The sequence below is a fragment of the Fragaria vesca genome, linkage group LG7 (assembly GCF_000184155.1).
Source record: "Fragaria vesca subsp. vesca linkage group LG7, FraVesHawaii_1.0, whole genome shotgun sequence".
In the NCBI taxonomy this organism is placed as follows: domain Eukaryota; kingdom Viridiplantae; phylum Streptophyta; class Magnoliopsida; order Rosales; family Rosaceae; genus Fragaria; species Fragaria vesca.
This window is the reverse complement of record NC_020497.1, coordinates 3,889,361-3,904,387: the sequence shown is the minus strand read 5'-3', so window position 1 is coordinate 3,904,387 and position 15,027 is coordinate 3,889,361. Positions and strand designations below refer to the sequence as shown.

The window sequence follows — 15,027 nt, the reverse complement described above, 5'->3', positions numbered from 1 at the left end:
ATGGTGAAGGAAATGAGGTCTGAGTATTCATCATCAAACCCATTTTCATCACCATCATCATTTCACAAACATAATCATGTGTTTGTGAAGTTTGCAGTCTCTCTTCTGTTAGTGGGTTTGGCTTTTCTACTCTTCTTCTCCGATTCGATTCGATATATCTCAGTGTTAGAGCCACTGCCACCTCCAGTTGAAACAGAGCAAGAATCAGAGGAAACAGAGACCCCTGTTTCTTCTTTCCTTGCTCAAACGCCTAGTTCTCTTCCTCCTATCGATTTTCCTGCAACTAATATTACCCAAGAATCTGAGAATGGTAAGCAACACTTCATTTCTTTGATTCATTGATACATGCATGAATGTGGAAATGCAAATTACAGAAACGAAAGTAAAGAACTTTCTGGTGTTTTGTGATAGGATGCATGTTTCGCTGTTTCAGTAATAAGCTTGAGATGTTTTCCTTCTGTGATTGATTTTTATTTTTTTTTACTTTTATAAATGTACCTTTACTTTGTTTCAATCATACATGCAAGAATTTGAAAATTCTTCATTTAGAAATTGTTTCAAGTAATCCAACTCTCTGATCTGACTTCCTAACTTGATTTTAGAAATCTTTACTTCTGCTTCTTTGGTTCCTTAGTTGCATTTGTTTTCCTATGTAATAAAGTTGATGTTTCTTCAACTTGTTATCCATCTAGTTCATCAGTCATCTACTTAGTTCAAGTATGAAAATCCTTTGATGCCTACAGTTGAGCAATGAGCCGTTGAGCACTATCTATAGTCAAAATCCTTTGTAATTTTGCAGTAAAATGTGACATTTTCACTGGAGGATGGGTACCAGACCCATCAGGGCCAAGATATACTAATGAGAGTTGCCCTGAGATAGAGTCTCATCAGAATTGTATGAAGAATGGGCGCCCCGATTCGGCCTACTTTTACTGGAGGTGGAATCCAAGAGACTGTGAGTTACCCAAGTTCAATGCACATAGATTTCTTGCTCTAATGAGGAACAAATCATGGGCGTTCATTGGTGATTCAATTTCTCGTAATCATGTCCAGTCATTGCTTTGCCTTCTCTCTCAGGTACATTTCATCCATTTCACAAACAACTTTTACTTATGTTCAGTGTGTGACTTGTTTTCCTAACTATACTTCGACTTAGTTTAAATTTCACTGTTTGAAACTCTAGCCACTTTTTGTATTTGGGATTGAGTTTTGGTGTGCATGAGTGATTTATACTAATCACGGGGACAAAAGGTGCTACTTTAATTACTGCATATAATTCTCTTCTCTGGCTTCTATCGCAAGGCTTTGTCTAAATCCTTTATCTTTGAATGATTAGTAATCTTTCTTCAAATCCAACAGAAATGAGGTTAGTTGTGGACTACAGCCACACATATATGCATTTAGACCACTTCTTTTCAAGTTGGTCACAGAGTCTTTTTCTCTAGCTGGTTTACCAACCATGAAAATTGGATCATAATTGTAGCTTCATTGCAACCTCGTTTGTGGGACGTTAATGATGATCGACGTATGCACAGCTCCTATGGAATTATTTAGCAACAAAGACTGTTACTTCCTTCCTAAAAAGTGTTTATGACTGTATGTTGTTATTCTTTGATCTTTTATGATGATTGGAGAAGATGTAACTTGAATCAAAGGACCTCATTTTTAGACTAGAGATCTGTTATGAATTGTCCCTAAATGACTACCTCAATTTGGTAGCTACAGAAGGACCTACATGTTTCATTACATATATTCCTTCTTGTTGGATTTTGGTTATCTGGTCCAGAACAAGATGTTGATCAAATTTCAGTGGTTATGTCCCACAGGTGGAACAAGCTGTTGAAGTATACCATGACAAAGAATACAGGTCTAAGAGATGGCTCTTCCCTTCTCACAACTTCACACTTTCAGTCATCTGGACTCCATTTCTCGTCGAAGCAGCTATTTTTGAAGACATGAATGGAGTTTCCACTTCAGAGATCCAGCTTTATCTTGACAAACTTGACAAGACATGGACCGATCAATACAACAACTTGGATTATGTAGTCATTTCTGGTGGGAAATGGTTCCTTAAAACTGCAATATACCATGAAAACAACACAGTCAGTGGCTGTCATAACTGCCCCGGAAAGAACTTAACCGAGGTAGGACTGGAACATGCCTATCGCAATGTTCTCCGCCTGGTTTTCAACTTCATCAAGGGTTCAGATCATAAAGCATCTGTATTCTTCAGAACCACCACGCCCGACCACTTTGAGAATGGAGAGTGGTTTAGTGGAGGGTATTGCAATAGAACAGTGCCATTCAAGGAAGGTGAAGTTGATATGAGAGATGTAGACACCATGATGCGTAACATTGAGTTGGAAGAATTCGAGAAGGCTTCAGCCAATGGCCCCGAAGAGGGGGCACGTCTAACGCTTTTGGACACAACACACCTTTCCTTGTTGAGACCTGATGGGCATCCAGGTCCTTACAGGCAGTTCCAGCCATTTGCAAAGGATCAAAATGCCAAAGTTCAGACTGACTGTCTACATTGGTGCTTGCCTGGGCCTATAGACTCCTGGAATGATTTGGTGATGGAATTGTTGATCAACGGCAAAATATATCAATGATCAAACCCTTTTTTTTAAAACCTGGGCTTATCATTGAGCTCTCTAAATTCTTAGCAAGAATTAAGTTTAGTTACTGGCAAGGAAAGATTTCTCCTGCGAAACGGCTTGCCAAGAAGATTTGAAGTTGAAAATGTATAAACCGTAGCATATCAAAAAATTAGGATCTATAATTGACAATTATGAGTTTGGGAATTCTAGATGATTTAATCTTTTGGAGACATTAATACTTTGCAACTTTGTGATCAAGTTGAAGTTGGTTGCATACATGGTTCCATCTCCAACTACCACAAGCAACAAGCAAGAAATAAAATGCATTTTGATCGAGATTCAGGGTCAACAATGAAATGGAGCTCAGGCACCTTTATGGTGAATATATAATAAAAGCAATGCAATTTGGTTTTATTAACTTGAAATCAAGCCAAGTCAATTTAACACAGAATCCTTATTCAAGAACTGACTCCACAACCTTAAATCATAACCCAAATTGCAATTCTAGCTTATTAACTAACAAGTCATGCCTGAGACTAGCAACACTCAACATGTTCAGCAGACAAACAGAGTCCCATTACGATGCAACTCTTCATCCCCCTCATTCTATTTGCTTGAAGTGGCGGCTTCTGCCTTCCTTGGATCTGTCTTGAGAAATCGATCCTGCATAAAAATTTAGCAAATGTAAGTTGCAATGTTTGTTACTACTTTAGAAAATGTTCATAGATGTTCTAAGCATATGGCAGCTGTTAAATACATGCAATACATACATCCCCTAAATCTTATACCAAGAACCTGTATGAAACAGCAAAAATCGGTATATAACAATAAGCCCAATCCTTCAATCGGGTAATCTAAGATAGTGATCCAACTCTAATTTGTACACAAGTTCTAATACTCAACCAGAAGAATGCTCAAATTTATGCAAACATAGATACACAGAGCTACGAGTCCAAAATCTTGAATTAAGAAAGTGAAACAGTCAAACTCATTGCTATGCTACAACATCAGTCACAAACAAATGAAGCTAGCTAAGACACTATATAACAAAACAATCGACTGCTTTCCTCTCAACAATATCAGTCCCATCTTCACATTGCAACTAAGCCTTTAGAATCAAAATCCTCTAGCTCCATTCCGTCGAACCTCAACATATTCCTGGTATTTCCTGGTACCTCAAACAAGTCATGTTCGTCATTCTGGAATCTGCCCTATATTCCTCATTCTCCCCATTACATTCTTCCTAAGGTGCCATTCATCCGACCCAACTTCACTGCTCTTCTTACTACCTACAACTACCTCGAAATTCACACCAATTTTGAACACTGCTTACAAGTTTTCCGAAAACCTAGTTTCCCAGAATCTAACACTCCACAAGGCATTAAAACTTGGTAACCCGAAAACCCAACTCAATTTCTTAACTTGATCTCAGCACCAAAATATCTAATACACAAATCGTCCTAAATCGTAAAGCTTTATCCAATATGAATAGAAATCGCGGATGTAAGTGAATATAGAAAACAACTTACGTTACCGACGAAGACGAAGTGGGTGACGACGACCGTGGCGACTATGCCTCCCAATACGGCGACGGGCCCAGTCAGCAGACTCCATTTCCTGTGTATCATCTTCTTCTTCCTCTTTCTCTCTCGCCGCGACTCTCAGATTTCTGGTGCCTTCTTTTTGGCTTAAAGTCTCGTCATATGTTTCGGCTTAGATTGGGCCTTTTACAGGCCAAGCCCATTTTGCCTTGCCAGATTTCAAGTCGTCGGCTATGTCAAAACAAAAAGAAAAAACCCAAAGAGAACATGAAATGCAAGGTAACTTTCATGTTCGTCACACTTGGATAATGCAAAAGTCTCTTTTCGTTTCTGATCTTTATAGTTTTTAATCGATAAATCTTTCTTCATCATTGTAATATGCTATTTTGTTTTTCTAATCAAGACGTTTCCTGATGAAACTATGATAAAATAAAGAATGACCACTTTTAGCCCTTCAAATTGATTTATAACCATGTTTTTATAAACTAATGAAAAATAACCATAACAAGGGAGGAAAATTCAAAACTGTCGTTCTTTTATTCTTACTTCATAAACTACAGAAAATAAAATAAAATAAACTCAGTTTTCTTCACTAAGATTCCGTCATTGATCTCTCACTCTCCGAAGTTGACAAAGAACATAGAATAGCCATGGATTTAGCTATCCATGACCTTCTTCACTCGAGCTGCCTTACAGTAAACTTAGACCTCAGAGATTCACAAGGCAATTTTGCTAAATCAACTTCTGGTAATTTTAGGGCATGCGGCAAATCCTTCTTTACTTGGTAATTGGTATCGCTAATCTTGATACACTTCGGGCATTTGAATTGTTTGCACCCAAAATAAAATTGAAACCATTTGAACATATTTGAGAAGAGGTCCAAGTTCAGATCATACCAGGCCATAGCAGTAATGAGCTGATCGAAGATGCCCTCACTCAAATTAGCCTATAGTGACCAGAAGTCTGTTTGAGAAAAAGATGGATATCTCACTCAATCAACTGAACTCAAATGTCTGTTAGAGAAAAATTATCAATATTTTACTATCTGCTATACAAGTTGCTATACGGAGAAGGAAGCAAGTGAAGGTCTAGAACAAGATGAAGAGCCTAGCCACATGAGAGCTTTGAGATTCTTGGGAGCTATTGAGAAGCAAGTCAAGGCGCCCAATATTTTAGTTCCATATGACATTCTTAAGTCTTAACAAGTTTAGTTGGCATTAGTTTTCTACAACGTAATTACTGGGTTGTCTCTCAAGGGCATTGGCTCAAATTATAGTATATTTCTCTGATTGTTTGGATCATGTTTACCAAATTTTATACTTCTAAGATCATACACAACAATCTAGAGAAGCAGAGCAGAAATTAGGACATCGAACGATGAGACAGATAATAAAAACAACAATATGTGGGAGTGTGGGGATTAGACTTTTGGTGCAGTGTAGAGCAGCTTGCGCAATTGTGAAAATTGATAAAGATAAAAAAATAAATGAGTTGAAGAAATTTATGTAAGGGCAGTTTAGACTTCTAGTTTATTGATATGGTTATTTTTCAATGATTTGTGAAAACATGGTTAAAAATCAATTCATAAACCAAAATATGGCTATTTATCAAAATTTTGATAAATAACCACTATTTGACTCTTAAATTGAATTTTAACCATCAATTTAGCAATTAATGAAAAATAACCTTCTATGCTAAGGAAAAGACACAGGTGCCCTTTACTAACCAGATGTTCAAATTTGTGAAATCATGTCGAGTGCTCTCGTTCAATCAACTTCAACTCCCAAACACTTAATCTATTGGCAATCCCATGACGACCTGCTTCAATTCAACTTTGCAACTTCGCTAGAACAGACCTGCAAAAGCTGTGGGTGAAATAATTTTGAAGACATTTGATTAGCCTAAAGAATAATCCAACGCGACCTTCAATATTGCATCCCTCTCTGCACTCCTTTAGGACCTGAGGATTTGGTTATCTACTTTGTTTAATAAGCAAAATACAAAAGGTTATACTACATCATGGTCTGAAAGATATAAGGCTAAGCTAGTTTTCTGTTATAGAGGTGATTGTGTTTCGGCTTAGATTGGGCCTTTTACAGGCCAAGCCCATTTTGCCTTGCCAGATTTCAAGTCATCGGCAAATGATTTGTTGTTGTGGTTATTATGTCGAAAGAAAAAAGAAAAAACCCAAAGAAAACATGAAATGCAATATAATTTTCATATTAACCACCACATGTGGTCGAGTTAGTAAGAGCCTAACTGTGGAACCCCCATACCTAAGTTCGAGTCCCAGCCGACGCTAATTGGAGTTAAATCCCAATTTATTCTTGATGGTCAGAGGGGAGGAAGCGTTTTGACAAGATCCCTCGATGCAGATTAGTCTCTGACCCTGGAAAACTTTTGAGGATACCGTCGTTGATACTCTAAAAAAAAAAAAATGTAACTTTCATATTTTTTCACGCTTGGATAATGCAGCAACAAAAGTCTCTCTTTTTGTTTCGGATTTTTATACTTTTTAATCGATAAATCTTTCTTCATCATTGTAAATTTGTAATGTACTATTTTGTTTTTCTAATCAAGACTTTTCCTGACAAAACTATGATAAAACGAAGCCATGCTACTTGTCAATGCCGGTCTTTGGGCTGTGTGACCTGTGCGGTTGCACAGGGCCTCCAATTTTTGGGGGCCTCCAAATTTTAGTATGTGCTGGATTGTTATATATATCTTTATGCCTTCTTAATCATGCATCTTGATGGCTCAGTGGGGGTTCACTATCATACCTAAGCGTGTTTTTTAAGTTTCTGGTCCTGGGTTCGAACCTCGTCCCCTTCTTTTTTCAGTTGTTTTGTCTGTGTAATTAGACTGTCCTTTCCCTTTTTTCCCTCTCTCTTTCCTTAATTTACTCTAACTTACCTTTCTTTCTTTTTCCTTTTACCATCTTTTATCATTATCATATCATCTCACTTTATTTTTGCTACGTTTTTAAGTAAACATTCCATAGGGTTTTCTTCTTCCTCTTCTTTTTTTGTTTTGTTGAGAAAGTATAGGGTTTTCTAACTTTTCTTCACCTTGTAGAAAGGAAAAAAAAAAAATCAAAACTCAAGCACACAAACAAAAACCAAATATGTAAAGTTCAATATCGTCATCAATGTAGATGAGTTCTATAGTGTCGTGCTTGACAATATTTGAAATTAATTAGTTGTCTTGATTAGTTGTATGGGGATAAACTTTTACATTGTTGGACATATAACTCAAATGTTATAACTAGTCTATCATGAACCGAACTCACAACCTCTTTCACTTACAAATAAAGATTATGCCACTAGATCAAATCTACTATTGAATGATTTTCTTGAAATATTAGTTTAATTATTTCTATTTTATATATAAGAAAGATTTTATTATGTAATAAATATAAGTCCTCCAAAAAAATTTCGCACAAGGCCTCTAATTCTCAAGACCGGCCATGCTACTTGTTCTTTCAACTCTTTACACTATAAAGAGTGTAACAGCTACCATTACCATATGTTATGAGGAATTTTTCAGTGCTCCTGAAAGACCACGTGACAGTCTGACGTGGTCCTCTATTTCATTTAAATTTTGACATGTGGAATTTCATGATGAAAAACAATTTTCACAATTTTGTCAAAGTCCATTTTGGGTTTCTTGTTGATATTTTAAATCCTAACCCCTAAACCCTAAATCCTAAAACCTATACCCTAACCATATATCCTATACCCTAACCCCTAAACCTGAGGCCAAACTTATAAAAAACCCAAGACGGTCATTTCACAAAATATAGAAAACCTTAGTTTATATTTTAGTTGTAATAAATCCACGTCAAAATTTAATTGGCAAAGAGGACCACGTCAGACTGCCACGTGGTCATTCGGGAGCATTACAAAATTTCTCCATATGTTAGCTTTTCATCAAGAATCAAACAACAAATCTATATAATTGTTTGAAAACAAAAAAAAAAAAAAACCAAAGTGTTCTAGACTTGTGTAGTTTTGTTCATTCAAGCACTCTACAGCTACTGATATGATTATGATACACTCAAAAGAGTCAAGTCAACTAATAGCTACTGATATAAACCTTGAGCAGGCTCTAGACAAAAGACTACTGATGATACACTCAAGCACTGAATCCAGAAACCTCTTAGAAATTAAAGTCCTATCTATTCCTTCAGAAACCTCTACACACTCCACCTATTGCATGCAGACATGCAGTATTAATTGTCAGACATACACCTATAGCAATACTCCAGAAATTGCTACAAGTTCTCCAACTTACTAGAGACTACTAGGTACTAACTGCTAACATATATAGTTCTCTCTTTCAGCTCCCCCCATCTTTCTTCACAACCATTTTCACAGCTTGCCACCATGGAAAACAACCACAAAGCATCATCATCATCACCCAACATAGTTATGATACCTAGTCCAGGCATGGGGCACCTTATCCCCCTTGTAGAGCTTGCCAAGCTTCTAGTCCACCACCACAACTTCACCATCACTTTCATTATTCCCACCATTGGACCTCCCCCAAAACCCCAGGAAAACCTCCTCCAAAGCCTTCCAACTTCCATAAACCACTTCTTTCTCCCTCCTATTGATTTCCATGACCTCCCACCAGAAACCAAAACCGAAACTAAAATAACCCTTGCTGTCACTCGCTCCCTTCCCAAAATTCGTAACGTTTTCGAGTCCTTGGTTGCGAATTCTAGTGTAGTTGGCTTAGTGGTTGATTTATTTGGCACTGATGCATTTGATGTTGCCAAGGAGTTCAATGTCCCATCATATTTGTTCTGGTCCTCCATGGCTATGGGTCTGATTTTGTTGCTTCATTTGCCTAAGCTTGACAAAATGGTTTCGTGTGAATACAAAGACATGGATGAGCCGGTGAAGTTACCAGGGTGCTTTCCAATTTCTGGAGCTGAATTTCCGGAGCCATTACAAGACAGGAAGAGTGAAGCATACAAATGGTTTCTTCAATACGGCAAAAGGGTTGATTTAGCTGAGGGTGTTCTACTTAATAGCTTCATGGAATTGGAGCCAGATGCTATAAAAACTTTGCAAGATGAAATTGGGCTTTGTGGGCCACCAGTTTACCCAGTTGGGCCGATTATCCAGACCGGTCCATCTTATGGGCCGGGTGGGCATGAGTGTTTGAAATGGTTAGATGAACAGGCAAGGGGATCTGTTTTGTTTGTGTCATTTGGGAGTGGTGGAACTCTTTCATTTGAACAGCTTAATGCACTAGCATCAGGGCTTGAAATGAGTGGAACAAAGTTCTTGTGGGTTGTGAGAAGTCCTGATAACAAAGCTTCTAATGCAGCATTTTTCAGTGTCCAAAGCCAAACAGATCCTTTAGGGTTTTTACCAAAGGGGTTTACGGAGAGGACTAGATCATTAGGTCGAGGTCTATTGGTGCCATCATGGGCGCCACAGAGTGAGGTCCTCAGCCATGGTTCGATAGGTGGGTTCTTGAGTCATTGTGGATGGAATTCAATCCTCGAGAGCATTGCCAATGGAGTCCCTCTCATTGCTTGGCCTTTGTACGCAGAGCAAAAGATGAACGCAAATGTATTGTGCGAGGGTTTGAAGGTGGCGCTGAGACCGAAAGCGAATGAAAATGGCATGGTGGGATGTGAAGAGATTTGTAGAGTTGTGAAGGAACTAATGGAAGGGGAAGAAGGGTTTAGGGTTCGAGAGAGGATGAATGGATGGAAGAAAGCTGCTAATAAGGCCTTGAGTGAAGAGGGTTCTTCCATAAAGGCATTGTCAGAGTTGGTGATGAAGTTGAAGAAACAGGCATGGAATTAGGGTTATGGTCATTTTCTTGTTGTTTCTCTCTAGAAACGTTGAATGTATTCTATAGTGTGTGCATGCTAGCCAAGCAGGGTTAAGCCAGTATAATTCTTAAGCTGTTGGTTTGTATCTTTAGCTTTTTTGAAAACATTTGTATCTTTAGCTTGCTGCTATATATAGTGAAGTTATTTGCATATGGACCATTTTAGGGTCACATACATAAAACGTGACTTATAATGACAAGAAGCAATACAAGATACCACATGTATGTGCAATCAGGATTTGTGTTTGTAGTTTGTTTTGTATTTTTTCTTTCATAATCGAAATATGTATATATATGTATCATAACTTGTATCTTCAGTTTCTTGATCAAGTAAACATTAAACATTGAAGAATATTGTCCACCCTCTTACTTTGATAACTTATAATCACAAGAAGTCAAGAAACGATGTACAAGATTCATCACAACAAGTGATGCATGATATATAGTGTGTGCAATCAGCCAATCACGGTTTATGTTTGTAGTTTGTTTTGTATTTTTTCTTTCTTAACCGAAGAAATATAATCATAAGTCTTATCTTCAGCTTACTACTCAAATTATTTGCAAACGTATGTACTATTTTAGTGAATATATAACTAACCCATATGTCATAACCATATATAACTTAAATATGAAATGTGTCACTAGCATAATCTAATCTTGTAGTTCCAATTGCGTGCAGAGAGTGTCTAGCTAGCACCTAACTAACTGACTTCATTGCATCGATCACACCCAAGTGATCGAGGAATCAAAGACTCAAATTAACTTCTCATCAAAGTAAAGATGAACAAAGGAATTAAGATATAAAATATAGTGCTAAGCAACTATTCCATAAACAAAAGAACAATTAGACCACGTAAAAGTTCCTATAGCTAGTTGACACCTAATGAATTGAGCAGTCAAGTAGAGCATAATGGACTATTAAGTCTGATAATGACCCTACGTCTAATAATCTCCTAATTAATCCTTCTATATATTTCCAAAGGGATTCTTGCACCTACTTTTAGCGTCATTTCCTCGTCATCATAGGGTCATCATCACTGCTTTACAATTCTATTCAATTTCCAAGCCGGTTTGTTACATTCTGCATGGGTTTCTTCTGCGATATCAAAAAGGTGGCGTCAAAATTTCACACTCTTTATCTTTGCTCTGACGATGAATTCAAAAGCATTTTTCAACATCTTGATGTCTTTTGTATAAGGCTGAGAAGTCTTCATGGCGGAAAAGCATCTTCATTGACGACATCAATAACCAGCTTCGAGTCACCTTCGACTTCAACCTTCCTAAAACCTCTATCCTTCGCGCATAAGAGGCTATTGCGAAGGGCTACGGCTTCAGCAATTGGGACAGATCGGAGACATGCCGGAGTTAAAAGAACCTACAACAAGAGGATTTCCTAAATTGTTTCTGATGATGAAACCCCCTGATGCAGACATGCTTCTAACATCAAATTTGGAACGTCTAGTTAAGTCAGACCAAAAGCCTCTAGTTAAGTCAGACCAAAAGCCATGGCAACTCTTGTTGGCGTCATTTTTCATCATCTATAAGTCACTACTTTTTTTGTGTTATTAATTGGAGGATAGCGATTTGAGGTATCTATCTATGATTATATATAATCCCTCCGAATCAATTTAATTTTTAAAATATACAATATCAAGTCAAGCATATATACAATATCATGAATCTAGATGCTTTCCAGGCCTTAAAAACAACATATAAATAATTGTAACGTACTTATATATGTTTTGCAGATAATATTAATTTTAGGACTTCATTATAATATTCATTTGTAACGTACTTACTTTAATTTTGTTTTGAAACCCTACTGGCGTTTTCATCGATCTATGAGCTTTCCATGATTGGAAGGAAAAACGAAATCGATCGATCACTTCACCGATAAAAGGAAAAAAGAAAAGAAGACAATATATAACTCAATTATTTTGCATTTGTTATTGGATATTCTCTATGTGTGTTTTGGTCTTATGCCAATAAGATATATAGTTAGACTAGATCTATGTATTCATATCCTTACCATATTGATATTGTGTAATTCCTTATATAAAGGGCTCCTATCAATGAATAAGATGATGACTCTCTTGCTATCTCTTTGTCTCTACACTTTATCTTTTATCACGTTATCATGCACTTTGTTCTAACCCTAGAGCCAATAGCCCACCATTTTTTTTCTAAACCCTAAAATCGGGCAGCCTTGTTTTTCCCGATTTCCGACCAAAATTCCGACTGCCCTCCACCGGAATTTTATATCCCCAGAAAGCTCTCTCCGCCCCGGATCCAACGCCGCCGGTCTCACCCTGAGAACCGGCCGGAAAGTCTCCGAACCGGCCGCCGGAAGATTCCAGACCGTCGTCGCTACCGACCACTGGTTCACCACCTTCCCTTGCTCCGATCAACATGAAATTTTGACAGCAGCTTCCCCATCCAGAGCTGATCCTTCTATCAAATTTTCAGCCCCAAATTCGAAGTATAAGTAGGCGAAACGTTATTTCTCCTCTCGGCAGCCTCTAGAAAGGTATGTTTTTTGAAACCTTAAACTTTTCCAAGTTCAATAACTCGGGGAGGATAAAATCCTTTCCTCCCTTCTCCATCTCCATTCTATGCTTGAGATTTTGTGCGTGCAGGTACCCAAATCCCGGAATTTTATTCGCGGGTCAAGAGTGTGTTTGATCACTCTTGTTTCTTTGTCTGGGTTGTGTTTGATCAACCCCGACCTTTCACCGGATTGTGTTTGATCAATCCGAGGCCTTTTTCCGAATTGTGTTTGATCAATTCGCGGTTTTTCCGGATTGTGTATGATCAATCCGAAGGACAAACCATTAAAAGCATCGTTTGTGACCTCTATCGAGTCTCATAACAGCTTGGTTTTGTATGCAAGAGCAATGTAGCATTCTGCTCCTTTGAGTTTTGACGTACTAGATTCCTAAGGCGGATCTTCGCTTGGTATTTGTGGAATCTTTCATTGGAAATGATTAAACCACATGTTTTGACCCCCAGGCTAATAAGCCTAGATGCCGAGATGCCACATCGACAAAAGCCTTCAATGGCAATCTGTGCAAAAAGTAATGACCACAAAGTACTGTGGAATGCACTCATGGAGCGTTTCTCGAAACGTTCATATAACTCTCCTTGTTGAGTTATTAGACAAGTGGATTGCTTACCACCTTAATTGACTACATATTGTCGATGATCTTTTGTGGCATCATGATCCATAATCTTTAGCGGATTCGATCATCATCAAGTTCTCTAGGTCCTCCAAGTTGGTGTGGAATTACCAATGAGACTTGATTTTGATCATACAAACAGGAATTGTATATACGCTAATGTGATAAACTTATTTGGGATTATCCCCTAATGTGGGGACAACAATATGGGTCATGGTAACGGCAGAAAACGTCGTGCCGATGTCTAGAAAAGAGGGGGAGGTGTTGCCGGCTCTAATAGCGACACTCCCGGTCTAGACACCATTTTGTCAAAACTACTCACGTCAGCTCATGACATTAATGCAACCGTTGTGGATATTCGGATCACTGGTTCAAGATTGTCAAGCTCATTTAAATTGTGAATGCATACAAAAATGTATGGAAAATCAATATGAGGACAAGAACGTCATCCTCATGATCGCGAATTTCAAAAATTCGGATCCTGCTCTAGCTACCCATGACTTTGATGTCATCGGCTAGACATTGATTTTCGTTCCAAGTTATATGTACTAAGGTGTTGTATCGACGTCCTTTGTCTATTTGAGACCTCGATATACTCACATTAGCAATAATGAATGCATTGAGAATTTTTCGAAGTGAAACTATTCTCCTCTTATGGTTCATATTGATTTACAATCAAGATGTACACTTACATCGTCCTTAGAAACATGGCATATTGTGTCGATTTTGGTCCCTTCCTTTGAAGGTGACTCATGGCACTGCATCCTCAAGGAGGATCGCCTAAGTGTTTCCGGTTAAGTCTTCTACCCTATAACGGATTTTTCATCATCAATTGTTCAACTAGCCTCATCCAAGCTCAGTGTGATGTCTTAGAATTGTCCGAAATTAAGGAGATAGTGGTTTTAAGTGTGCCTCGCACTACCGACCCTCCACGGACATGCCTGGTCATACTGACTTGAAGTTACCGAAAGCTTTTGATTTTGGATCCCTCTACGCTATTAAACCAATTGCCGTCTTGCAAAAGACGTTGAAGACTTATCAAAGCTGAAAAATTATCATCATAATCGGATCCTCTAGGTCCTCTGGGTTAGTTTATGTTCATGTCAGGGAGCTTTTGCTAACTAGTCATGGAGTTTACGACCTTAGAAAGATCAAAAGGACTTGGTTTTGATCATACACACGTCACTTTTGGCTAATGCAAAAGCCTACACGCCACCTGCAAGCTTCACAGCTTCGCACATGCCAAATCTGTGAAAAACAGCAATCTGTCCCTTCTGGACAGTCAACTTCGTTTGAGCTTTGTGAACAGCTCCGGACGAACCAGACAGTGAGCTTTATATCATTGGAAAGCTCTATGAGTCTAGTTTTCAGAACTTTTCATGGTTCATCCATATCTATTTTAACGAAGAAGTTATGGCTGTTTTAGTGCGCAAAGGTCATTCTGCGCGGAAATTTTTATGCACTCTCGGGATTGCAGCTTTTCGTAGCTTCTTTCAATCCTTCTAAATGGTTCAAGTAGAACTATTTACTCGCCTATCTACTCCTTGTAGTTATGTCTCATAGAGACATTGAGTGCTTCGTAGATAGTGGAACTATCCACAACATTCTAAGGAACCATGTTGAGCTATAAAGACATTCATGCTAATGGTTTTCATTTGAAAACACATTGTGAGAATGAACAAAATTCTTTTGTGTATACCTCCTCATGAATGCGAACTGAAGCGCATCTTGGAGAAATTCATGAGTCAATCTAGTGAACTGTATGTCACTACGATTCGAATATCGAATCCCATGTTGTCGCCATACATGATATTTGGGACACCGACTCATATAGGCTTTGGTTTGACCAAATTGGTC

General features: G+C 38.1%; 2 protein-coding genes and 1 non-coding gene across 3 annotated transcripts; 2 read left to right on the top strand and 1 right to left on the bottom strand.

Annotated features, from left to right (window-relative positions):
* Nucleotides 1–2,802, top strand: LOC101298841. The gene is made up of 3 exons (XM_004308270.1): nt 1–310; nt 800–1,077; nt 1,827–2,802. Exons 1-3 carry the CDS (start codon nt 1–3, stop codon nt 2,610–2,612), a joined length of 1,374 nt encoding a protein of 457 aa, XP_004308318.1. The 3' UTR covers nt 2,613–2,802.
* A 181-nt stretch (nt 2,803–2,983) lies between these two features.
* LOC101296229 lies at nt 2,984–4,301 on the bottom strand. The gene is made up of 2 exons (XR_185161.1): nt 4,130–4,301; nt 2,984–3,263 (listed from the first exon to the last, which is right to left on the bottom strand). It is a non-coding gene; the product is annotated as an uncharacterized LOC101296229 (transcript).
* A 4,225-nt stretch (nt 4,302–8,526) lies between these two features.
* LOC101298553 (hydroquinone glucosyltransferase-like) lies at nt 8,527–9,966 on the top strand. Its single transcript, XM_004308269.1, has one exon. The coding sequence runs from the start codon at nt 8,527–8,529 to the stop codon at nt 9,964–9,966; it is 1,440 nt and encodes a 479-aa protein (XP_004308317.1).
* Nucleotides 9,967–15,027: the final 5,061 nt, after the last annotated feature.

Bases quoted from the DNA above. Each gene is read 5' to 3' on its own strand.
- LOC101298553 (XM_004308269.1), top strand. From the start codon at position 8,527: ATGGAAAACAACCACAAAGCATCATCATCATCACCCAACATAGTTATG.
- LOC101298841 (XM_004308270.1), top strand. From the start codon at position 1: ATGGTGAAGGAAATGAGGTCTGAGTATTCATCATCAAACCCATTTTCA. The intron at 311-799 runs GTAAGCAACACT...GTAATTTTGCAG, and splicing joins TACCCAAGAATCTGAGAATG to TAAAATGTGACATTTTCACT. The intron at 1,078-1,826 runs GTACATTTCATC...TATGTCCCACAG, and splicing joins TGCTTTGCCTTCTCTCTCAG to GTGGAACAAGCTGTTGAAGT.